General features: G+C 43.7%; 1 protein-coding gene across 2 annotated transcripts in view; it reads left to right on the plus strand.

Annotated features, from left to right (window-relative positions):
• The window catches only part of slc25a22a (solute carrier family 25 member 22a), a 145772-nt gene extending 131260 nt beyond the window's left edge, over nucleotides 1–14512 (plus strand). For both annotated transcript variants that reach the window (XM_070899402.1, XM_070899403.1), the window contains exons 7-10: nucleotides 1328–1514; nucleotides 5202–5356; nucleotides 9002–9077; nucleotides 9656–14512. In XM_070899402.1, the coding sequence (XP_070755503.1) occupies nucleotides 1328–1514; nucleotides 5202–5356; nucleotides 9002–9077; nucleotides 9656–9809 (572 nt within the window). In that variant the 3' untranslated portion in view covers nucleotides 9810–14512. The remainder of the gene's footprint in view (nucleotides 1–1327; nucleotides 1515–5201; nucleotides 5357–9001; nucleotides 9078–9655) is intronic.
• The last annotated feature ends 13019 nt before the right edge of the window (nucleotides 14513–27531 follow it).

Genomic DNA, 27531 nt, shown 5'->3' on the forward strand with positions numbered 1-27531 from the left:
GCGGTGCGTCTGCTCTTAAAGGGGAGGGCGCACTGCCGGCTCCTGCATTTTATTTTACTTGTTGGCCGACTGCCAGGTCAGCCCGATAATGGTGCCCACGCGTTCAGCCGGGCTGCCAATAGGCAGCCTGGCACCCCCTCTTGGGTGCCAGGCAGCTGGCCCAGCTGAAACCCTCCCTAGTGGCCCAGTGGACCAAACTAAAATATGTGCAGAGTTCACAGCGGCCCTCCCCTTTAACTGAAGTGGAGGGATGTTGTGACGCATCATCGTGACATTGCATGTCCGCGTCGTGCTGACATCATCAGCGCGGCCCTGATGACTCATTGGGGTGGCCAACCCGCTTGAACAGTACTTCCACCCCGCAGCAGCCTAGAACACCACCCCGCTCCAAAAAAAAAATCAGCTGAAAATTGATTTGAGTTTCCGCCCCATGGATTGGGGCGCAGAAAAAAAGAAAAAAAGAAAAAAGCAGCAATTGCGCCCCCTTTCAGGCAGAGGGCAATTTTGGCCCCTTTATGTCTGAATTACATACTGTCGTACCATCTGAGCCACCAGGGTGGCTAGAGAGGAGGGCTGCTTTCCAGTTTTTGTTGTGGGCAGTCAATGAGTGTATGAATAATGTATTATATTTTAATGTGGCAAACTGCCAAGCTAATCAGAACTGTAACTAACACCTTGAGCCCTGAATTTCCCCAGTAACTTCCCTGCTGTGCATCTAATTACTACTGAACAGATCTGACATTGTGACTTTTGAATGTGGAATATTGCAAACTAATATTAAATTACCTTTTTTTTTTACATTTCCAAAATGAAATCTACCAAAACAAATAACACGTTTTGAAGCATTTCTATTGGATGCTTCCCCACTGGGCAGTGGTTTTTCAGACATCTTTCTGTTACTTTTTCTGGCGTATAATTCATTGCTAGAAATCATTTATACTTTGGACTCGAGAGTTGAGCCAAAAAGCTGGGGTTCCCTCTCCTGATCTTTATTCAGTGACTCCAGCTGGAAAGTGTTAACGCGCCGGTCTTGGGTAAGGACGGTATCAGCATTACTTGCGAGGACAGAAACTGCTGAATAGCCTACTGACACCATGGATCCACACATGTAGAATGGCCACTTAGATGGGGTATCTGTGGAACTGTACCCCAGCATGAGTTAGCCCCTTCAGGAGGGGACGGGGTGGGGAGGGAGGAAAGAAAATTGGAGGAACAAAAATCATGGTGCTCATTCATTGACACTGAAGTATTCTATTGTGCTATGTGATATGGCTTGTTTAATCTGCTTGTTGTAACTGACCTACTTACTCCATCTGATTACATGCAGCAGCCCAACAGAAGCTGATGGCAGCCCAGGCAGTGTCGAGTTCCCCCTCGGGGAGTCCTATCACTAGCACAAGCCACGCTACCTCCACTATCAAATCCCAACAGACTGCTACACAGATCACCAAAGAGCTGCTAAGGAGTAAAGGAATTGCCGGCCTTTACAAAGGCTTAGGGGCAACATTGCTAAGGTACCAAAATGTGATGTGATATGTACATAGTGTGGGCCCAAATTTCCCCATGAGTTGCACTGTTTTTTTTGGTGTAACCTGATTTTCCTGATGTATCTTTTTAGTTGCAAATATGGCCATTTAATTTGCGTCAGTGTAAGTGAGTTAGTTAGGTTTTTTGTTAGGTCAGTTTTTCTTTCCTCAAAAGGGGGCGTTCCCAGCCACTTACACCATTTATGCCAATTTGGCCAGAAAAAAGTTGTACTAAACTAACTTAGGGCAGCAAATGTGTCCACTTTTGTCCGCACAGAAAGACCTTACTTACAGTTAAGGAATCGGCGCAAGTAACTATATTTAAAGCACCACCAAGCACCAAATAAAGCACAAAAAGTAAAAAAGCAATTAATTAACAAATAAAATAGAAGGAACCCTGCCCCAAAGCACCAAGACCAAAGTAATAAGCAATCAATAAATAACAAATAAAAAAAATAGAAGTGCTACCTTGGGGAACGCAGCGGGCCGCCGATGAGGGAGCCCATTTGGCCAGGGCTAGGGACAGCGTGCTTTGGGCCCCTCCCACACAGCCTGCAGTATGCGTTTATAGAAACGGCCTGCCAGGAGCTACTCTAGCACACATGTGCAGAGGTCCCGGCACTGTTTTCAGTGCCGGGACCTGGCTCCTCCCCCAATCCATTGGGCTACGCTGCGCCATGACCGAACAGAGGCTGGGGAGCGGCCAGAATACCGACGTCTTTTTTCGGCGCGCTTGGCTGCGGTCAAAAACGGCGCACCTTGGGTAAGGGCGCCAGAAAAACAGTTTAGGGAAATTCTAGCCCTATATACTAATCACAGCAACATGCAATTAAATGCCACCCAATATCACTGCAGATCAAAGCTTGTCACCCGTTTGTACCGCATGGTTTTAGCTCATCCAGTAGCTGAGCTGATAAAGGCAACTGAGTTGACACTGAGTCATACAACAACAATGCATTTATGTAGCATCCTTAACATAGAAAAGCATACACAGAGGTGTAATCAAAGAAATAGGGACTGAGTAAAAGGTCAGGCTCTAGGGAGGGGTGGCCAAAAGCTTCGTTAAAGAGGTAGGCTTTAAGGAGGGTCTTAAAGTAGGAGAGGAGGTGGAGGGGTTTCGGTGGAAATTCCCGAGCCTGAGTCCCAGGTGGCTGAAGGCACGGCCTCCAATGGTGGAGTGAAGGGAGTGGAGGATGCACAGGAGGCCATAATTCAGGAGGATTGTAGGTCTGAAGGAGGTTACAGAAAAAGGGCATCGGGTGGGGAAGAGAGATTTAAACACAAGGATAAGAATTTTAAATTTGAAGCTAATGGGAACCAAAATAGGTCAGTAAGTCAACTGGCAGCAATTTCAAAAGCCTGGCTGTGCCAATGAAAACTGTCCACCTTAGCCAGGAAACAGCATATCAAATGGTCGCAGTTCAAAGAACGTTATCAAATTCAAAGGGAATTTAGAAGAAAATTCCCTACCCAAAGAGTTGGTGAGAATGTGGAACAGGGAGTGGTTGAAGTGAATAGTATCGATGCATTTAAGGGGAGACTAGACAAGTATATGAGGGAGAAGGGAATAGAGGGTTATGCGAATAGATTTAGAAGAGGAAAAACTGGAGGAAGCTCGAGTGGAGCATAAACGCCGGCAGGGACTGGTTGGGCCGAATGTCCTGTTTCTGTGCTGTATATCCTATGTAAAATACTTCAAGTGATTCATAAAAGCTAGTCCTACTGAAGACCAACTAACAGTTCAAATACTTCTCAGCCATCAGATCCCAGTGCCATGAGTTTCAATAAAGAGTCAATGAAAAGGCGGAGTTATATACATTAGCGTTTAGATTTTAAAGTGAAGGTCTCGCTATCAGCATTAAAACCCAACAGATAAAATGAACTTGAATTGATTGTAATCTGTTTATTAAAAATATGAATTGTCAATGCTGATGACCCAATTGGTAAATTGGTGCAGATGGTGAGAGGAAGGTGTATTTACACAAGTAGAGACGTCGCTGTTAACTAAGTTTTTTCAACCGTGAGACTGTCTGTGCAGCCCCATCGCATTTGACTTTAATAATAAGCTTCCCCAAGGCAATCGCCCCTCATCCAGAAATGTCAATCAATACTCACTGTATAAGCTAAAAATATTCCCCAAAATATCAGCAGAAATAGAAGTAAATGGGAGAGTTTGAAGTTGATTCACTTTTAAAAGGGCTAGTGACGTTCTGTCTTTTTGTTCCCAATATTCTCCTTGATTTTCCTAGTGACACTGACTCCTTGTCAGAAATGGTTCCATGGATGCCAGCACTCTGTCAACCAGGTAGTTATTCTTGATACACGAGCCTTGACCAGATCTGTGAGGCTATTTGACTGCATGAAGCATCAAAGCAGATCCTGGTCAAACTTCTTGTTTCCTTAGCAAGTAGCCGTGAAATAGTGGCAGGATTCTCAGACTGATTAACATGAATGCTCCTTCCATGGCTGTAACACTGACTGATTTAACAATACAAATAACTGTGTGCACATTACTTTGATGGTGCAGTGTACCTCAAGTATTGATTACAGTCTCTTTGTATTGTCATGTTCAGTTTACTGTTGCAGTTAATATCATGTGCGTGCTTCATTGAACTATTACTTTGACGGAAATGGGGTTACTTTGCTATGTTCCAGTCACAACCCAACAAGGCAAATACACAGGCAATCTGCTCGGTCCTTGCCCATTGTCATCCTTTAATTGTGTACAACAGTAGTTGGGGCCAATTTGTCACACGCTGAGTTCCCAATCTTGGTCATCCTGAAGGGGGAAGGCACTAAATGGAAACCATGGTGCTTTGCCCGAGAGAGGTTTAAAATCAGTGGGCAAGTGGCACCAAACTACTCTTGTTGCCTGGTTACAGAATGATGTTGGATGAGATCTGGAAGCAAGCTCTTGAATGAGGGGGTAGTAAAATAAAGTGTCTTTAGTGCAGCACGAATGTCCTTTCCTTTTAATTTGCTGACCCACCATTTACTTAGTTACAGGTTGAATTCAGTGGTGGGGGTGATGTCTATTGGTTACATGCTTAGGCCTCACATGAATGAGTTCCATAGTTGAGCTACTCAATGTAGGGCTATGTGTGGAGGAGGCCATGTTATAGGGAGATAATTGGACACCTCCCATCTAATTCTGGAATAATATTGATGCCAAATTTTGGCATAATCCGTGACACTAATCAGCTCGCCCTCTTTGAATACAGTGGAAAGCTTCTTGTGAGGACAGAACTGGGAGCAGAAAAAAAAATATTGTAAGCTATTTAACTGTTGATTGAACCATTCCTTGAGACTATTCAATGATCTCTTGTGTTGATTTTGATTTACTTCAGTAGATGTTGGAGGTTATTTATAGCTCCAACCAGTCACATTTGAATAGTTACTCTCTTTCCAGACTTTTAAAATATTAAACTATGTTATCATGTCTCCTAACTTCACAGCTGAGTTGATCATTTCATCAAAGCAAAATGTTATTTTGGGGAAAAAATGCTTCCATAAACTCTCCAATTTCTAGTTTTAATTTGATTAGGTACTTGTACTTAACTCTTTCTAAATTACTTGAACAAATCATAAATTAATATATACATTGAGATAAAAGAAAAGGTGTAAGGTCTGTTGTGTGTAGCATTTTCTGGTTAACATTATTGTGTTTATTTAAAGGGATGTTCCTTTCTCCATCATCTATTTCCCACTGTTTGCTAACCTTAACAAGCTGGGGCAGAAGAATCTAGATGAGAGAGCTCCATTCTACGTTTCCTTCATCAGTGGCTGTATTGCAGGCAGCACAGCTGCTGTAATGGTGAATCCCTGTGATGGTAAGGCACCATTCTCATCTATTGTCCAGTGAAACGTTGCAGAAAAATCTTGCTTCTTTTCACCTCTGTCTGCCTTGTCACTTTCCATGGGTCTGATCATCTGTCTCTGTCCATTAACACCTCTCTTTTTTCATTTCATCTCTGTGAAATATCAGAACAGGAGTTGGTCATTCAGCCACTCCAGCCTACTCTGCCAATCAATTAGATCATGGCTGATCGTACCTTAACTCCATTTACCCAGCTTGGCACCATATACTTTGCGACCCTTACCTAACACAAATCTAGCAATCAGCTTTGAAAGCTCCAATATGTCTGTTTTATGATGTCTCATCTGTTTGTCTCAGTATCTGTCCCAATTTCCTTATTTGTTTGCTCTGTGCAATAAAATTGAGAACCTGTGCCCATATTTGCTCAATGTTTTAAACGGTTTTGAAACTACTTAGATAATTTCTGTCTCATCGGTCTGGATTGCATTTGAACCCGTGTTCCAGAGATCTAGAACAGTGTGCAAAACCCACTGTACTACCCCAGCTCTGCTGTTCTGCACCCTCTCAACAGGAATAAAATCTTGTCTGAAGTATGACTGTGCCTCAGAGCAAAGAGTTATTTTTATCGAGAGGTCTAGGTGATAGTACCAGAATCCACCAAGGTTGAAAAGAGTAAAAGAGCAGACAAGACAAATCCAAGAAATAGTGATTAGGTGGTGTTGGGGTTGAGTGAGACAACCCTGTACATCTTTTTGGGGGCAGGGGAAGAAAATTACACCATTTTCAGGTCTTGGAACTGGATCCTCCAGTACTGGATGAGCAGAAATGTTCTCCAATTAAATATTGGGAAGACCGAAGCCATTGTCTTTGATCCCTGCCACAAACAGCGTTCCCTTGCCACCGACTCCATCCCTCTCCCTAGCATCTATCTGAGGCTGAACCAGACTGTTGGCAACCTATGTGTCATATTTGACCCGGAAATTAGCTTCCGGCCACATATCCGTGGCAAACTAAAACAGTCTATTTCCAACTCCATAACATCGCCCGTCTCCTCCCCTGCCTCAGCTCATCTGCTGCTGAAACCCTAATCCATAACTTTGTTACTTCTAGACTTGACTACTCCAACGTACTCCTGGCTGGCCTCCCACATTCTACCCTACATAAATTTAAACTCGGCTGCCTGTGTCCTAACTCGAACCAAGTCCTGCTGACCTACATTGGCTCCCGGTTAAGCAACGCCTCGATCCTTTTTTACAAATCCCTCCATGGCCTCGCCCCTCCCTACCTCTAATCGCCTTCAGCCTCACAACGCCTCCCCGCTCCCCCCCCCCGGCCCCCCAAGATTTCTCAACTTCTCAAATTCTGCCCTCTTGAGCATCCCTGATTATAACTGCTCAACCATCGGTGGCCGTGCCTTCTGCTGTCTGGGTCCTAAGCTCTGGAACTTCCTCCCTAAACCTCTCCGCCTCTCTACCTCTCTTTCCTCTTTTATGACGCTTCTTCAAACCTACCTCTTTGACCAAGCTTTTGGTCATCTGCCGTAATTTCTTCTTGTGTGGCTTGGTGTCAAATTTATTTATTTTGTCTTCTAACGCTGCTGTGAAGCGCCTTGGGACATTTTACTACGTTAAAGGCACTATATAAATACAAGTTGTTGTTGGGAAAAGAATGAGATAGATAAGGAGTCAGTGATTTGTGGTCATTTGATCCTGATTTGCTTCAGCTCTGGTGTGTAAATAATCTGAGATGTACTGATATTGTTATGGCTAATTATTAACACTGAGCAGATAATCAGGACTACCCGATGGACTGTGCGGAGAATGAATGCACTTTAGACCTTTTAAGAACAAAAAGTTCCATTCATTGGAATGCCTGTGCTCGGAGAACAATAAAAGTTTATTGGTTAAGTAGAAATTGTGGCTGAGCAAGATGCAAGTCAGGATCATATTTAATTATTTTTAATGCCTCAGTAATTATAATTGCCGATTTAAAAAAAAAACTATGACTAGACAGAATGAACCTCTGCCTTCCAAAAATTGTACATAAGGTTTCACTATTTAAAAAAAAAAATCGCATGGCACTAAAAGCTGCTGTTCTACCTTAGACACAGTTACTGCAGATCCCATTAATGTTTATAACTCCTGTATAGATTTTTTCTTCAGCATAGAAGCTGCACGCCTACCATATTAAATTCTGTTCCACCATGAGGAAATAGAACAGTATACTGCTGTTTTTGAGTCTTCAGCTTTTATCAAACTATGAGCTTTTTGAAGCTGTTCGGCATTGTTTTCCTCATTTCTTTTCCAAACAAATAATTTTTACTCTTCTGGGCATTTTCCTCGCAAAAGCCTCATTTATATAAAAAAAAGCGTTCACTTGGCTCAGTGTCTTATGATGTGGTGGTACTAGTAAATAAGACTATATTTCTATTTTTATCATCAGTAAAGAAAACTGTGAAGTCATTTCCTTGCTTCTATCCTGAGTGCGTTCAGTTTAGGATTTGGTAAAAGCCGGTAATCCGAATCCATTGGATTAATTTGCATGGTAACCAGAGTAAATCACAGCCTGATGTATTGTGTGTCTCTAGTATAAGGATGTGGCAATAAGTCCTGACCACTGAATAGGTTCAGGCCTTTGACGAGTATTGCTAAGAAGTTTGAAAAGCTGTGGATAGCTTGAACACCAGCCAAGTGTAAATTATGGTTTATACACGGGCCAAACTTTTACATTCCCTGTTTTCTTGAGCAATGGGAGTTCTTGATTCAGACATAGCCCTTGATCAGAATCTGAAGATGTTACTGATGAACAGCTTATAAGAAACCGATCTCGGGAGCAGGAGAAAAGGAAAAGAATGAGCTATAAAGGGGTTATTGCAGATCAGGAGATGGTTAACGTGCAGACATGATAATAGTGTAAGACAGAAGGAGGCACGATAAGAGAAAATGAAGAAATAAAAACAGTGTACAAGACCCAGAGATTGCGTGAATAGTTAAAGCAGGTTGTTTAAAGCGGAGAGGGGACCATGAAAACCTGGCAAAGCAGAGTAGGTTTGAGTGGCCCAGGAGTCTGGTGGAAGAAAAAGGCTGTTCAACACCAAGGGTGCAGACCACTCTCGGCGGTGTACCAATGGAAGAGGGATCCCCACTCCAAGCTCCTGCCCGCTCCTTCCATTATCCCTGAAACACTGGTGTAGCAATCCTACTCGGCCATTACCTGCTGTCAGAGAGAAAATGGGCGCTGTGGTTAAGGTTTGAAGTTGTTGAAGTCAGCATTAAGCGCCCAATAGAAAGCAGTGTTTCTAATGAGATTGCAGCACTTCAATCTACGACTGTGCTCAAGTGAGATGATCTCGGCAGGGCAGCAGTAAGGACATCACAGTTGGCCTCAGTGCTAAAGAAGGGAAAATCATACAGGATTCTTAATCCCAATTGCTACTTTGTGAATCCTCTGGAAAGTCAGTGTATGTCAGTATTGAATGAGGATTGGATGAGATTCAGCTGTGATAACCAACCTTCCAACACTCAGTGCCTGGATTCACACATCAAGAGTGGCCAAATTCGCAGTCTGCATTCCCGGAACTGTAGACGCTAAATTGGTACATGGAATTCTTATTCTTGTTACCTACAGTAAAAACTTTTGATCTTTTCTTCCTCATCAGTAATAAAGACAAGACTTCAATCTCTTCAAAGAGGAGTTAATGAAGATTCATACTCAGGAATAATAGACTGCATCAGGTAATAGTTAAAGATGTATATCTTGCTTAATTAACAACACCCTGCATTTGTATCCTGCATTTAACATAGAAAAACATCCCACGGCATGTCACAGGGGCATGAGGAAAAAACTGACGCTGGGGCAAAGGAGAGATTAGAATGATTGACGAAGAGCTTGGTCAGTGATGCATTTTAAGGAAGATCTTAAAGGAGGAGAGGGGTGTAGAGAGGGAATTCCACAGATTCCCGTGAAAAGCAGAAGGCCCCCTCATCCAACTATTTCCATGTAGGATGTAGAAGGAACAATGTGGGGACCTGAATGGAGTTCAAATAGTTAGCAATAGCACTTGTTAAATGGCTTGTTAATATTTTTGTTTGGGTTCTGTGACTAGGTGCTGGGTGACTTTGTTTTTTGAGATTGGGAGTTCGGTAGGGTTGAGGACCCCTTTGTGGAATGCGCTGGCACGCCAGCATTTAGCCAGTGTGCTAATTTTACGTAATGGTTATCTTGGTCCATAAGAACACTGCTTGGGCACAATCATGTTGGTGTTTGAAATCTTGGAACTGTACTGATTTTCTGTCATATTTGCCCATTGTAGGAAAATCTGGAGAAATGAAGGAGCAAGAGCTTTCCTGAAGGGGGCATACTGCAGAGCCCTGGTTATCGCCCCCCTCTTTGGCATTGCACAAGTTGTTTACTTCCTGGGAATAGCAGAGACCGTGTTAGAGATGCTTCCGAGCAGACGATATTAACCCAAGTGGAGCACCTCTGCCAGACATTCGGCCTGGTTTCACAGGATTAAGTATGTCAGTTGAACAGCACAGTTTTTGGAGACTAAAACTCAAATCACCGTCCTCCTGCCTCATCCCCCTACACCACCTCCACCTTCATCACGGAAACAGAACTTTATTCTGCTTCTCCCAATCATTCCTAAAGACCATCAGTATTTTCTTGTTTGTTTTGTTTAAACTGTTAACACTAGGATGAAAATGTGCCTGGAGTTAACCAGCACTAGATATTTTCATAGTTATTGTAGCTCTGTAACTCTTAAATTGATCAGTACTGATACAAGAGAAATCTTTTAAAGGGATCATTCCCGTGAAAAGCAGAAGGACCCCTCATCCAGCCATTCCCATGTAGGATGTAGAAGGAACAATGTGGGGACCTGAATAGAGTTCCAATAGCAAAGCACTCGTTAAATGGCTTGTTAATACGTTATTTTTGTTTTGGGGTTCTGTGCCTAGGTGCTGGGTGACTTTATTTTTTGAAAAAAAAATGCTATGTGGAGTTCGTCCTTACAGTATTGCCTTGACTATGGTGTTGTTGGAATCACAGTCGATTTGGTCTTCTAACATCTAAGTGGTGATATTCGACATGGGCAGGTACACAAAATGGGCAGTATTGTATTGGCCACCCGCTAAATACACTGCCCAATATTTTCTATTGACTTCAATGGAATTGGAATATGGGGCAGTGCATTTAATGGCCAGTCTATGTGATACCGCCTGTCTTGCAACCCCTGACCAATTCAAATGTCACCCCCTCCCCACCAAATGTCTGGGTAACTTTAGTTCTGAAAATGTAAATTGAGACAAAGCAAATTTAAAGTGAAATTGGGCATTACAAAATTTGTATGAATGCAAAACAAAACGTGGAGAGATCAGGAGTCCGCAGCTGCTGGTGGTTAGGGACTGGTATCCGTACAAACTTCAGTTGTCAAAGCTGGGACAGGAGAGAGAGCCACTTGGGACAGTGTTGGAGAAACCTTGGTGCAGGCAGGATAGGCGATGGTGATTAATCTGAAATGATCCTGATTGTTTTTGAGCTTGAATGAAGTATTGAAAGCATGACATTTTGATTCTAAGTGGCTCCTGAATTGCATTGTATGCAAATGTGAATCACCTGCACTGAAGTTTTATGAACTGCGTGGGAAGTTGATGGGGTTTCCCCTACCCCCCGTACTGCAACAACGCACTTTGAGCAAGTGCCCTCTTATAACCGGCTCCCAGATGCCAGCTTTGGTGACCATCTGCTCCTCTTTGGAAGATGGGTCTTTCCTCTTTCAGCCTGCAGCATAACCCAATATCCTCAGGACGGCTGTCTCGTGACTTGGGAGGACCTGTCTCACCTGGTACTGCTTTGAACTCGCTCGTGATATTAGAACAAGCAGCCACCATCATTCCAACATTAATGGAATCCATATATGAAACATAAAATATCTTCCTCTGGCTTACAGGTATATTGCCATTGGGCTAAATTAGCACATTGGTACAAAAGTCGATATATTTTAATCTTGAGTAATGCTCTTAATTCATGTGCTCAAATTGCTACCACTACCTACCATCACCAGCATCCGACCAGTAGATCACTCTTGTGCGATATATTTTAAACTATTATCTCCAGTAAAACCTTTATTTGGAAAGATAAAATCTCCTTTTTACAGTTCAAGTGGACATAGTGCAAAAATTTCACAGGTCCACCATTATACTTTACCAAAATCCTGGTGCAGTAATTCAACTAACAAACTGGTGGAGCTTTGTTCTGAAGGTTTATGACATTATCTGAACTCTACGATTGGATTACTGCCTGGTAATCCACTGCCCAGACATCTGGTATCTTCTGTCTGCTGAACCTTCTGTACATTTATATAGCTTTCTAAGGGCTGGTATGCTTAAAATAATGCTGCTGTAGAATGGAACTAGAGAGAAGGCTTTTGGATATACATGTCGTCATACATGCTGCTAGTATTTAATGGAAAGAAAAAACACGGGTACAATACACATAGGTTTAGCTTGGAAGAATTTTTTTCTCTTAAAAGACAGAGTAATATTTTTGTAAAGGAGACCGTTTCTTCACACCCCTAAGCACCGATTCCTTTTACGACCATGTTTCTAAAGTCCCTGAAGCGATCCCTTGGGAATTCTGGAATGTAACGTTCTGCTTTTTTTTCCCAGTTCAGTACTTCACGTACCTAGTCTGTCAGTGCTGATCCCAAAGTATTACTTGACCTTTGATTTCTTGACCTGCCAGCAAGGAAAGATTGAGAGAACCAGCAGCAAGATTGAATCAACTATGCATATGTAAAACCTTGCTGCCTTTCCCTCACCCAGCCTCATCCCTTATTGATTTGTATCATTGTCTTGCCTCCCAGCCCTCAATAGTCTCATCTCCTCCATGACACCTACCTCTTTCTCCCTCAATCCACCCATGACCCAATTCCTAACAAACCTACTATCTTTCCTGCACTAGTGCTTACTGGTTCCTTCTGCACAGGCATTATCCCCCCACACCTTAAAAATTACTTGCATTATACCACTCCCTATCTTACGCCCAGTCTGAATTACCCCATTCTCTTTGCTACCACTCTGTATCCAGCTTTCCTTTCTCCTCTAAATCCTTAAATGTATCATCACCGCCCAACTCCATGTGTACCTCTCCCATAATTCCCTGTTCTAATCCCTTCTGTCTCATTTTTGCCCCTCACACTAGGACCACCATGGTCAAAGTAGCCAACAACTCCTTCGCCATTGATTGTGGTATATTATTCCTTCATATCCTCTCTAGAGCACGCCACAAGGTAAATCAGTGCATCCTCTTCTATTGCTTTTCCTCCATGGTCCAGCATGGCAGAACCACTCTTACCTGGCCTGTACTTCCAACCGAGGATCACATTGGGAGTGCCTTCAGGTTTCATCCTAGACCCCTTCCTTTTCCTCATTAGGGATATTATTGTCTTTCAATAACATGATCCATAGGCATGGGGTTAGAGTCTACGTATGTGTTGGTGATATCCAGACCCATCACTTCTCCATTGCTTCTCCAACTTCAAGTTGTGGGTAAACCAGAGCTTTCTCTAACTATGCATCAGCAAGCCAAAGTGGTCCTATTCGGCTCCTGCCAACAACGTAAACTCCAACACCTTCAGTGGTGTTGCTCAGGTGGGTCCAGATGGTGCACATTCTGGTCCTCTTTGACCCTGAGCTGAGCCTTGAACCCTATATCCTATCCATCACCAAATCTGGTTACTTTCATATCTCATTACTTTGCCCCACCACTGCTGAAACTGTTTATTACCTTCAGTCTCAGCTTGTCCAGCATCCTCCTTGACGACCTCCATCCTACACAAAATCCAAAACCTGTCACCAGCATACTGTCCTCCACTATGTCCCATCGTCCATCAGCCCTACCCCCATAATCTCCATTCATTTCCCATTTCACAACTTACTGAGTTCAGAATCTTCATCCTTGTTTATACATTTTTCCATGGTCTTGCTCTGCCCGACTTCTGCAAGCTTGCATCCCAAATCATGCCCTTGTGTCCTTCAACTCTGGCACCCTGGGCTTCACTCACTCCCTTCACCACAAATGGAAAAACCTTCAGTTGTCTTGGCCCTACTCTTTGGACCTTCTTCCCTAAACCCCTTTGCCTTGGCATTCTCCCTGCCATTAAAAGCCTAATCAAAAATATTCTTGCAGTCATCATTTTTTTCTATTACTGCTTGTTGTCAGTTTTCTGCTCTGAGAAACATCTTGTGGCATTTACTACATTGAAGTTGTGAGATAAATGCAAGTTTAGTTTACAACCTTTGACTTTTCCCAATGTCGCATATGCAAGCAGTATAGAAACTGCACCATAAAAATAGCAGCTGTTGATAACAAGCACTGCCAATTGCACCTTCTTAACATCTGTCACTCTTTTCCCCCAGAGACCCCCATATAAATTCAACTTGTGAGGTGGATCTTGGTGCCTGCAGAGGCACGAGACCTACCTCATTTATATTATAACAGTGCTATACTAAAAAGTGCAGCTGACAGCGACCACACTGTTCTCCAGCCAGCAGCTCCACTTGTAAGTATAAACAACCTGACCACCTTTGTTCTGACAGCAGGTGGGTCTTGTGAGCTGCCATCAGGTCTTCATTTAAAAGTACAGTGTAGGATTCCCTATTTTGTAGCAATGGGAATAGTGGATCTCCAGCTCCCAATAGGTTTTCCTTGGGAGGAGCTGCACTGGCTAAAATAAACAGGGTAGACCGTGGATGGAGATTGTGACGACTCTGTTCAAGCGCTGCACTGCCGCCATGAGACAGCTCAATCAATATAACAGCGACTATAGACAGTATTACGATGCAACTGTTCACTTCTGTAGGGCCACCCACCTTACCGACACTCTCACTTGGGACCAACCTAACTGCCATGTGCCGCAGAGTTAAGTCTTTGCGTCTAACAGGCAGTTTTATATAATAAACTATTGGTTACTGTGTTTGCCATGCTAACTGCGTCCTTGTTTTGTAAAGCAGCGTGAGGTGGGAGCAATCCATAATCCTATTTACACAATGGGAATTTTTATTCCAGATCAGTCCTTTTTTTTTAACTGCTTACTTTTACCATTTTAGTTAACTCTCTTTTAACAGTTAATCTATTAGTAATGCATATTGGAATATCAAGCGTCAAGTGTTGCTAATTTTATATAATTATATATCTAATGTATTCTATGCTGCTTAATAATTCCCCCTAGAATTATTCTGGAAGTACAGTATTTGCTTAAAGTGTTATTTTACTGTTGACAGAGTGACTTTTCTTTGTTTCTCCTGCTTCACTGAAAATGCACAAGCAACTCAGTTGGTGGGAATTAATTCAATGATGAGCTGGCATGGTTCTGCTTTGAAGCAGTTTAGTGACGTCTTGCTGCATCGGCTCTGTCGAGGTTGGTTTGGGTCAGGGTAGGACCTTCGACTCACAACTAGTGACAGCTTTGAATATCAGAAGCTCCATTATTTGGAGCAGTGAAATAATTAAATTTGAGGTATGGAAAATGGAGTTCTGAATCCGAAATAGGATTAGGAGTTTGCCTGGCATTGTCTCAGTGATATAGTTTGTCCTTATCCATTTTCCCCTTATAATTGGCTATGATACTGAGCAGCTATTCCATATTGTGGGGATCAAAGATAATTACATAGAATCCCAGCAGAGAAACGGGTCATTTGGCCCAACTGGCCTGTGTTGATGTTTATACTCCACACTAGCCTCCTCCGACTCTAATAACCTCTTCTCAGTCCCACCCTGCTATAGCCCTCTATTCCCTTCTGCTCATGGATACATCTAGCCTCTCCTTAAATTCATCAATGCCATATGTTTCAACCACTCCATGTGGTAGTGAGTTGCACATTCACCATTCTGAGTAAAGAAATTCCTCAACTTCTTTATTTGATCTGTTAGTGGCTATCTTGTATTTATACCCCCTTGTTCTGAACTCATCCACAAGTGGAAACAATTTTGCTGGTATTATTAACGAAACACAAGACTCTGTTCAGAAGAGGGAATACTGTTTTCAACTTATATTTTGTTTTATTCCATGTCATAGTTTATTGAGAATAATCCTTATGTTTAGGTTATATATTTGAAAGACCTTTACTTCACCCTGACCATGGATAGACCCTTCCACTCATTACCATTTACAGTGATACCCTGAATTTGTCTACACTACCTCACAATTTACACATTCACAATGGAAGTGATTTCAACTTCCATCGGATTACAAGCACTGGATAAGTGCAAAACACACTCGCAGGTTTAAGTTTGAGGCCCAGGATACTTGAACTCCTGGGCGGCCTCTGCATGCTACTGTTCAGCTGCCCGCCTGAAATGGGATGGAAAAGCAGCAGCAGCTGGCCGGCCGGCCGGAATGAAAGTTCGTGCAGCCGGAGGCCGGCACCAATTGGAAGGCTCTCCGGCAAGCAGGTAAGTCATGGGAACAGGGTTTCGGAAGGATCTTGCAAAGATTCAAATGGTAAGGCTGGACATTCCATTTTAAAGGCCCTCTCGCCCTGTTCGTGCAAGGCAGGCTGTGGTAACATTTCCTTCAATGTGCTACTCTGTCAGGCACTTCTACAACCTGCCATTTTATCACTAATCATTAGCCCACTCTCTCTCATAATCCTAATTATCTGTGATAGTGTACGGCAGGAGGATTAAACTTCTGCAAGTGCAACAATAAGGGCCTCAAGAACCTTAAACAAATCACTACATTTGATATCACCAAGGATTTGGGCACATCCATGATTGAGAGTTGCCATGACTCCAAATGCTCGGTGGTGGCCCTCACCTTAAGCTGATAATACATTTTGTTTAATTCTGAATGGCAAAGAGAAATGGCAGTAATTTGCTTCTGCTAAGGAAAATTGGAGCAATGATTACTTCACAGTCAGTGGGATCAAGCCTGACACCTTATTGATCCTGCATGCCCAAGTGTTGCATGCAAGTTGCCACATATGTCTTTCTGTCTTTGTCTGCTAAATCCTGGCTCCTGCAAAATCCCAAGCTATTGGGCTATGAACTGCTCCGTAGAAATACATGGAACAACAGGTCTGCCAAGAGCTACATGGTGACGGACAGGTGGACTACGAGTGACCCCTAAAATATTTGAGACCCACCAGTGAATTCTTCAAATAGAATATAATGAATTTAACCCTGCACAAGTTATGATCAAGTCCTGCAGCATCTTGTTGTATGCAGAGGAATGAAGGCCAGTTGAATTATATTGGTGCTTTATAATTGGGTAAATTTCAGTAAATCAATTATTTGTTCGTCTAATATATTCTCAGTTGGCTCATTAACACCCAGGCAATTTGAGCATTGGATTTGGATTCAGAATTACAGTTTTTACTTCTCTGAATCCCATTTACAATCTGTTATAGGTTGCATTGCTGGCTATTGCATTTGTGTGGAGGAGAGACTTAGAGCATGATCCAAACTGCGGCAATTTTTTTTTTTTGAATTGGCACAATTTGGAGGTGGGAAAAATTGATGCATGATTTTTTTTTGTTGTTGAGCAAAAACAGAAAATAAAGCATTCTGAACACTAAGTTATACAAAGAGCACAACTCAGGATGGTTGAAGTGAGCAGATGGAAATATTGACCACACTTTCATTACAGAATTTTAGGAATCATGAGTCAGAGTACCTGCGTTGCCTGTGGTGTGCAGAATTATGAATGTAACACTGGGAATCATGCAGGCAATACAGTAGTATTATTACCAGGACTGATGTTGTAAAGCTGGTCATGCAGGGCAAGTAGTGAAAAGGATCAGTGGAGGGAAATTTTCTATGTATTGTCTGAGAAATGAATGTACTTTGCTAACGTGAAGCTGTTGATTGGTGGTGCTTGTAATGTTAATTTTTTTCCATTGCAACTTTTCGAAAAGAAATCGTATTGTGCATTGTTCAATAATTTATCATTCAGTTCATTCATATGCAAAATAATCTGTGCTTTCTATGCTAGTGCATTTCAGTGTCATGAATAATTAGTGTTGTAATTCTTCCAGTTTACAGTTTAACAATCCGTGCAGATCTTGTTTTGTAAGCCAATTCCATTTATTGCAACACTATGTAATTTGTGCAATATCCCTGAACCGATCTAGCAGCAGTTTGAAGAGTGAGTTTAGTGATATTTATTTTGGCATAAATGTTTTTTTTTGGGGGGGGGGGGGAAGTATTTCACTACTTATATTAATATTTCTGCCTGTTTTACATGCAGTGATCATTAGCATTGAGCTTGTTAAAGTTCTCCTTGGTTCTTTTCAGATGTGATTTTTTTTTTCTCTTCATGTGACCTTAGCGTGGTGCAACTGATAACACACTCACCTCCTGGGTGAGAAAGTTGTGGGTTTGAATACACATAATCTAGGGTGACACTCCCATGTAGTACTGAGAGAGTGCTACATTGCCAGAGGTGTCGTACTTCAGAGGTAACAATTAGCTGAGGCCCCACCAATAGTCTGCTTGTCCAAGTGCTTCAGGTGACTGTTAAAATGTTCCTATGACACTATTTGAAGATGATCGTGAACTTCTGGTATCTTGGCCAACATTCCTCCCTCAACCAATACCACCAAAAGGAAACAAATTAACTGATCAGTATACTGATTCGTATCAGTATACAATGAATGCAAGGGGAGAAGAAAAATGTTTAGTTCCCCCATTATGCTGCTGACAATGGGCAGAACTGGGATTTGAATTAGTGAGCAAAACCGTTAAAATTAACGCTGATCAGAATATTTAATCTGAATTTTGAGGCGTGTAGAAATGGGCCTTTTATTTTTTTTTCTAAAACAAGGGAATTGCTTGATTCATATTGTAACATTATTCTGCCAGCGGATGCATGTTCAAAAAATGACTTGAGAGTAGTTCAATGCAGAAGTTTTGTTGGTGTGTGCAATAGCCTATTATACTTCTCTGCAGGCTTATGAACTGGGCAGTTTGGGAATCAGGAAATTACCCAGAAAGCATCCTTGATTTCGAACGCAGACTCACTACAGGTTAAATGAGCTAATGAAAAAATTTGCACAACATTTTAGCAGTGATTTGCTGTTTTTAAACTAATGGAGAGAAATGAAAATTCAATACTTATTGCTGATCGCAACTTAAAAGTGAATCCAGAATCTAATGACATCCTTTTCAATTATTGACAACTAATTGTTAAAGCCCAGTATTGAAAAGTCAAAAATCCTGAATGACACCTCTTTAGAATTTGCAGCAAACCGCATGAACTGTTCTGCCAAATGATGTCGCAGATTAACTAGATACTGCAAAGAGAATAGGGGCAATGCAATAAATGTAATCAACGGAACAGTCAGTTTGGTTGGTTGGGAACAGACTGCATTTGACAATCTTGGGGGTATAATTCAGGTTCTGAATCCTTTGACCATTGTAGGTTGAAGCATTTGTAGTTAGAAAAAGTTTGACTGACGGTTTAGATTGAAGATTTACTTCAGAGTTGAATAAATAATGAGACAACATTTGAACAAAAGTTACTTGGAGATATTTAACAACTCTGCATTACTAAGCACTAGCTCCTTAATGATATAGAATAGCGTGCAATTTATAAATGTCTTTTTTTTAAATGATAGAAAAATGTGCTGGACAATTTGTGCAAGAATATAGTTAAGATTATATTTTTGTGTATTTGCCCATTATTGCAGAATAATGGAGGTGATAATTGACCTGCGAATCATGAAATCTGCTGTGCTTTAGATTCTGCTGTAATGGGAACAGCTGTCCTTACCACATTCATTCAAGTTTCAAAAGAAATTGGAGCTGACTTCTTTCTGTGCTTATTGTTCTGAGCAGCACGCGCTTCCCCCTTCTTAGAAAAATCATTTTTTTAAATTGTTTTAAAAGAAAAATAGTATTTTCCGAACTCTCTGAAAATGTGAAATGTTTTCCTCAGCAGTGGGTGGTTTAAATGCAGTTGCAATTAAGATCCAAAGTTAACCCGCTGTAATGTGTGTAATATTGTGAATTACTGTTATTTGAAGTGAAGCCCTGTACACTGCGTTCAGTAGCTGCCGCTGCGCTGTTTAAATCTATAAATGGATCACATAAAAAGAATCACTGAATTCTGTGTAATTTATGTCATGTGGCAAAATAATAAAGGTTATTGAGACCAAAGCACTGAGTGGAATCAATTTATTCCTTATCTATTTTTCCACTCCTATTCCTGATGGTGGATATTATGTTACCTTAGCTCAGTCAGTAGCAGTCTGGCCTCTCGAGTCAAAAGGCCGTGGGTTCAAGTCCCACTCCAGGTCTTCAGCATGTGAAATAAGGCTGACGCTCTAGGGCAGTACAAAGGAAGTCTTGCATTGTCAGATAAATCAAATCCCTGTCTGCCTGCTCCTCTGATGAGATGGACTTTAAAGATGCCATGGCACTATTCAAATAAGAGGTGCCATAATTCAGGTGCAACATTAAAATGACTCCCACCCCCTATAGGGACAGCAGGGGAATGTAGTAAGGGACCTGTCGGGACAGCAGGTGAGAAAGAGATTTTTAATGATACGAGTTCTAAGTCCGGTAACGCAAGATGAGCAGCAGGAGCATCAGAACAATATGAAAACCTTTCTCAAAACTTTGGTGATGGCATTGTCACATGGAGAAGCAAGTTAGCTTGCACTAATGGGACATGCCCACACATTATTAAAGCTGCGACAACTGTGCCAGAGTGGCCAATCTCACATTTCAAGCACCATGTCTAGTTGATTTACATGCACTATTGACAAGGCAAATCTCGCTATGCTGCCAATGTTACTGATATTTTTCTCCGTATCCCATATAATCAGTGTCTGTATTTGCAATGCAGATTGGGCCAGTACTGCAATTGTTTCTAGGGTTCAGTTGGCATGTGCTTTGTATCTATAATATTTCTGTGTAGAAATGTTAAAAACACACAAGGATGAAGAAGCTGACTGAGTGAACAATCTTTAAGAGTTTCCAGCCCCAGGTCTCTGGGTTGGGAGCTCCTTGTTCTCAGTGGAATTGTTGGGGTATTCAGATGATGGGTGGGATGTAAAAATGTTTTTAAATGATACCAGTGTATAGATTGTAATGCCATAAAAAATAAAATGAATCCATCATTCATTCTGTAGCAGTGTTTGCTTAATATTCCTTTTTTTTGGCTTCGATTTCTGCAGTCTATTCCCAGAATAAAAGGGACAATATGAAGAATCTCTGTAATTCTATGAAAAATACATGGAGCGGATAAAGAATTTTTTTAAAGCAGTGAACTCTTCTATCTGTTCCAGGGAATTGAAGCTTCTCTCTCCTGCTTGGATAACTGCAGCCACAGAAATATAGAAACATTAGGAACAAGAGTAGGCCATTCAGCCCCTCAAGCCTGTTCCGCCATTCAATTGATCTGTACCTCAATCCCATTATCTGCCTTTGCTCAATGTCCCTTAATGCCCTTGTCTAGCAAAAATCAATTGATCACCTTGAAATCTTCAATTGACCTAGCATCCATGGACTTTTGGGGGGGAAAAGGGCTTTAGATTTCCTCAACCCCTTGTGTGAAGAAGTGCTCCCTGATTTCACTTCTGTATGGCCTGGCTCGAATTTTAAAATTGTGCTGCTTTCTTCTGGATTTTTCCACCAGATGAAATAGATTATCTGATTGAATCTCTCTCTCATTTTAAGCACCTCAATTAGATCACCCCTGAACCTCTTTAAACCCAAGGGGATACAAGCCAAGCTTATGCAACCTGTCCTTTATAATTGAACTCTCTAAGCTTTGGTATCATTCTGGTGAAGCTGCAACGCAACCCCTCCAAGGCCAATATATTCTTCCTGAGCCGCGGTGCCCTAAAGATGAACGCAGTACTCCAGATCGAGTCTGACCAAGGCTCTGTACAACTGAAGCATCACTTCCTCTCCTTTGTATTCCAGCCCAGGTTAATGCAGGCATTCATCATTCCCCAATGTCTCGATCCGACGGAAAGAATGTTTACTATCAAAACTTCTGAAACATTGTAAACAAAATCATCGTGCTTTAGAAAGAAAATGTTCCAATCATTTCTGTTACGTATGTATGTAAACCTCACTAATATGTAAGTCTTGTCACCTGGGGGCTCGGTGCCTCGGTGCGGGGAGTGTTCGGAGTGGGGTGGCGGTTGGTGGATGTGGTGTGGTTGGCGTCGCGGGGGCGTGGCTCCCCGGTGGCTGGAGCTGGGGGCTCGACTTCCGGGGGTGTTCGGCATTTGGGAAGGTTTCTGACGGGGTGGGTTGGGTGCGGGGGGAGTGTTCCCGGTGTTGGGTGGGTCCGGAGCCGGGGGGTGGCACGCTCTTGGGATGGGGGTGGGCTGTTTGGGGCTGGGATTGGGAGAGACTTCTTCACTCGGAGAGTTGGCCTGTGGGGTTCCCTGCCGTGGAGAGTTGTTGATGCCAGTTCATTGGATGTGTTTGGGAGGGAGTTGGATGTGGTCCTTGTGGCTGGGGGGGTGTGGGGGGGAGGTGCTGGGGTGGGTGATCAGCCATGATCTTGTTGAATGGCGGTGCAGGCTCGAAGGGCCGAATGGCCTACTCCTGCACCTATTTTCTATGTTTCTATTTCTATAATCTACCATGCTGTTTCCTGACTCTCGAGTCTGAATAAAGAGACCAAGGTCACAACAGTTTGCGCTTACAATACAGTCTTGAGTCATTCTGAACATAATAATTGGCGACGAGTAACGAATCACAAACTTTTATGCGGTAATGGCTGCAGTTGATATTCTTGAGATTTGTTGAGGGTGATAATTGGAAAGCCTTTGTTGAGCATCTTGACCAGTACTTCGTGGCCAACGAACTGAACAAGGCTGAGACGGCGGTCAAGCGCAGGGCAATTCTCCTCGCCGTATGTGGATCTTCGATATATGGCTTCCTCAAAAATCTGCTGGCACCGGACAAACCAATGGACAAGACTTACACAGAGCTTTGCATGCTGGTTCGGGAACACCTCAAGCCGAAGGAGAACATCTTAATGGCCAGGTATCGCTTTTACACGCACCATCGCTCCGAGGGCCAGAACATAGCGAGCTTTGTAGCTGACACAAGATGCCTTGCGGGACAGTGTGAATTTGCCGGACCTTTGGGGAAAATATTACAGGACTTTTTCGTGCTTGGAATCAGCCACGAGATCGTTCTTTGCAAATTGCTGTCTGCTGAATCCCTAGATCTGAGCAAGGCCATCATGATAGCCCAGGCTTTCATATCCACAAGCGACAACACGAAGCAGATATCTTCACAGAATCGAAGCTCACCGGCAAGTGCTGTGCATAAAATAATGCTTTCAGCAGGCAGAACTATACATAGCAAGGTCTACACGACCACAGAGGCCAGACCTAGGGTGACCCAGAGTCCGCCGTGGGGTGAGAATGCATATCCATTAACACCATGTTGGCGCTGTGGGGGCAGTCATAGAGCCCATCAATGTCGACTCAAGCACTGTGTGCAAGGGCGGAGGAACAATGGGGCACCTCCAGCAAATGTGCAAACAACCTGTGACTCACCACGTGGCAGAGTCAGGGCAGGACAACCGATCCAGCGAGGATCACGCTGAACAAGCAGGAGAGGCAACTCAACCTGAGGATGAAGAAGTAGTATATGGGATACACGCCTTCACCACCAAAAATCCTCCGATAATGTTAAAAGTTAAACTCAACGGCACTCCAGTCTCCATGGAATTGGACACGGGGGCGAGTCAATCAATAATGAGCCAGAAGGCATTCGAGAGGCTGTGGGGCGACAGAGCATAATGACCCAAGCTGATCTCGATTCAGTTATTGGTAGTGCGGACATAAGAGTATCCCATGAGGGAGCGGTGCACGATTTACCACTGTGGATTGTTTCAGGTGATGGACCAACGCTGCTTGGTAGATGGTGGATGCGGAAGATTTGATGGAACTGGCAAGACCTCTGTGTACCTTCTCCGGCAAACGACGTCTCCCTTGCTCAAAGGCTGATCAAGTCCCCACCTTCAGCTAAACCAGGCATCGAAGTGCAGATCCCCAAGGCACAGGCCACTCATCATGACCACAAGGAGGTAAAGATCAACCGAGCAGTGGTACAGGCGCGGTACCCACCACCCAAAGCCGACGACCTCTTTGCGACGATGGGAGAGGCTCCAGGTCAACCAAGCAGAGTGGAACTCTGGCCGAAACGATCCAAATGCATCTTCCTGACGCCAGAGGCAAAATCCCTGGGGAGGAAGATCGCGGCAGTCGGCATCACAGACACGGACGAGCGTGCGTCCAGACCACGGGACAAAAGTACATCCAGACCACGGGACGAGAGAGCGTTCAGACCACCCGATGTCACCGTCATGTAACAGAGGCATGTGTTGCCAACAAGGAAGACAACTGGGCTTGGGGCAAAGGTAAAGGGGCGGCCGCTGAGAAGGCCAGGTACCCACTACGTTCCAATAAGTTGTTTGCACTGTGTAACCCATGTGAGCGCTCTTTCGTGGCCAATGATGTATTATCACACGGGGTCGGGCGTGTTGTACAGCAAGCCAAAGTAGCGGGCGAGCCCCAACCGGTTGTACATGCATCCAATAAGTTAATCAAGGCAGTAGCCTGCGTTGACGGGACAAAAGAGACGTACCAAAGAGTGTCCCAATATTTGCATGAGTCAGACAAGCTGCGAATCTCAGTTTTTTGGAGAGCAGAGGCACTATTATTGATGCTTTTTTTTTTGAATATGTCTAACACTGTCTGTGCACTGTAACATGATCCGCCGTGGGCCAGGCACTGAGAACGGCGCTAATGCTCTCAGTTGGCTACCGTTGCCCACCACTGGGGTGGGACCAGTGCAGCTCACAGATCTGCTCACTGTTATGGAAGTGCTAGAAAGCGAGGGGTCAACCATAACGGCTCCCCAGTTTAGGACCTGGACCAGCCAGGATCCCACGTTACCGCCTGCTAACGGCGAACTGCTAGACGGGATGTTGCAGCTTATCCGTCGCAAAGATGAAATGCTCATCCCATCAGATTGCCCCCTAGCCCTGCAACGTTGCAAAGAAAGGCAGGGAGGCTACACACAGTCAGTGTTCCGGGGCCTCCATACCATGACCCAGGACCCACGGGGACCACGCAGCCTCCCGCCACTTCTGAAAGGCGCAAGGCCATATCGGCCATCCTTGGCTTGCCAAACCTTAGGGTCAGCGACAATAGTCCAGAGAGGGCTGCCCAAATCGTAAAGCTAAGTACCACACATGTCACGCTAGATACCCCCAGACCCGGCTATCCCGCGTACTATGCAGTCACCAGACAGAATCATATGCTATCAGCAGAGAATGTACCATGATCGCACGGCTCCTCCACGTGACATTAGCATAAATGATGTCGACCATGTTCATGGCCCCAGATGGGCTGCTAGCACTGTATTAGCCAAAGAGGGGAATGGAGTGTTTGTGATGAAAATGGAGTGTTTATTGTGAAACCATGTAATGGGCAAATGCAGAAAGCATTTGGACCAGACCAAACTGCGAACTATAGATACCAGGAACCACTGTGAAAGGACCTGGCCCCCAGCGACCCACTAACACAATTGATCTCGCTGTCAACCACGAGGATGAACCCACCATGCCCGACAGTCCGATCAGACCAGCGTGGCCATGCAGCAATGATCCGACCAACTCACCCATGCCAGGACTTCAACTCAGGCAATCGACCTGGGAACGCAACTCGCAAATAACTTGTACATAAGGCTGGGGGGGGGGGGAAGTGATGTTATGTATGTATGTAAACCTCACCAATATATAAGACTTGCCACCAGGGGGCACACCTGTGGGAGACCTAAGGGTCACCTGTGCACCCTGGGTAAGCAGGTATAAAAGGTGATTCACCATGCTGCTTCCTCACTCTGGAGTCTGAATAAAGAGACCAAGCTCACAACAGTTTGAGCTTACAATACAGTCTTGTGGAGTCATTCTGAACATAATTTCTAAAATATATTTACGTCGATTAGCCTAGATTTTCCCACTGGCAGTCGCCTGGTTTTGGGACAGAACCTCGGCGGGCGACAGCTGGTAATAAGGCAGAGGTCTGTTACGCCAGCTCTCCTCTGTTTCAGGATCAACCTCGTTTTCCAGCAGTCCCCCACTCCCCCCTAAGTGTGCGTTTAATTTAAATGTTCTGCGGGTTGTTTTCCGCCAATGGGAAATGCAGGATGCTGGAAGTAAATCACGCTCGTGTTAAATGGATACTGAAAATACTGGAAACACTCAACAGGAGAAAGAAACTGAGGTAACATTTCAGGCCGATGACCTTTCATCAGAACTGGAAGGTGTTCGAGGTGAACAATTTTTAAGCAAGTACAAAGCCAGGGAAAAGGGGGACAGGGGAAGAACAAAAGGCTCTGTGATAGGGTGGCAGGCAGGAGTGATTTAAATGACAAAAGTGATGGTGCAAGGAAAAACAGGAGATAATGAGACAAGTATAGAAACAAAAACTTTTTTCCAGTTCCGATGAAAGATCATTGATCTGAAATGTTAACTCTGTTTCTCGCTCCATAGGTGCTGCCGGACCAGCTGAGTGTTTCCAGCATTTGCCGTTTTTATTTCAGATTTCCAACAGCCGCAGTTTTGTGTTCTGCCAGATGCATGTCCAGGGTTGCTAGGCAGCAGTAAAATTATATGACGCATCAAGCATGTGGCTATGAATATTTTCATCAGATTTTCCAGACTACATTTTTAATATAATTTTGATTTTCAACCCAATAACATCAATCTTGTCTTTCATTAAAAAAGATTATCTATTTTAAACTCGCTCCGCAAGGGTTGTTTTGTGCTGGGTATCACATATGAACCAAAGCCTTTTCTCAACTGCTGCACACATGTGTTTTCCATCAGGAGCAGCAATCCTGGCAGATTTTCATTCATCGCCTCTCTACCCCAGGGCTGCTACAGTCAGCTGTTGCAACCCTACTATGGTTTTGACTGAGATGAGACAAATTGATGCAGACCAAAATTGGAACCTAGCACTTTTCCACTCCATACATTAAATATCACAACTGAGTATTCTCCAATGAATCCAAGATGGAACATTTGCACAAGTGCCTAGGGACAACTACAATGTATTTTTAAGTGTATTTTAGCGCCCTCTACTGAACAAGTCGCAATCTGTTACACTACAGTATCTATCTACCCTTCTCCAAATTAAATTCCCTTCAGGATCCTTATGAAAACAGTTACATTGAGGGCTTCCTTTCCAGGGAGTGTTTTTGCATTCTCGTGCAGGGAATCATAAAAAATTTATCATCATCCCATAGGCTGTCCCTCGAAATTGAGGAAGGCTTGCTTCCACTCTAAAAGTGAGTTCTCACGTGACTGTACAGTCCAATGTGGGAATTACAGTCTCTGTCACAGATGGGACAGACCTTGGTTGAAGGAAAGGGTGGGTGGGGAGTCCGGTTTGCTGCACGCTCCTTCCACTACCTGCACTGGATTTCTGCATGCTCTCAGCAACGAGTTGCTCAGCGCCCTCCCGGACGCTCTTCCACTTAGGGCGGTCTTTGGCCAGGGATTCCCAGGTGCCGGTGGGGATGTTGCACTTTATCAAGGAGGCTTTGAGGGTGTCCTTGAAATGTTTCCTCTGCCAACCTGGGGATCGCTTGCCGTGTAGGAGTTCTGAGTAGAGCGCTTGCTTTGAGAATCTTGTGTTGGACATGTAGAAGATGTGGCCCGCCCAACGGAACTGGTCGAGTGTGGTCAGTGCTGCGATGCTGGGGAGGTTGGCCTGGTCAAGAACACTGACGTTGGTGCGCCTATCCTCCCAGGAGATTTGCAGGATCTTGCGGAGACAGCATTGGTGGTATTTCTCCAGGTGGATTTGAGGTGTGTACTGTATATGGTCCATATAGGAAGGCGGGTATCACTACAGCCCTTTGGACCATAAGCTTTGTGCTAGATTTGAAGCCCTTCCTCCCTCTGGTGACGTTCGGGCTAACCCCCGGCCACTGACCCACTCAACGGTGAAGTCTCTGTCGAACACGTGGTGTGCACAATGGCTGTGGTCACTCTGACCTCTCCTCCTTCCACGAAATGGACCTCTGACCATCCCAATGCCTGCCCTCAGCCAGATCTCAGTTTTTTTCCCCACCTCAGCGCCGAGCTTATGGGAAAACTTTATAACCCGTCAGAGGCCACAGTTCCCCATGGAATGT

Source organism: Pristiophorus japonicus, chromosome 14 (assembly GCF_044704955.1).
Source record: "Pristiophorus japonicus isolate sPriJap1 chromosome 14, sPriJap1.hap1, whole genome shotgun sequence".
Lineage (NCBI taxonomy): Eukaryota > Metazoa > Chordata > Chondrichthyes > Pristiophoridae > Pristiophorus > Pristiophorus japonicus.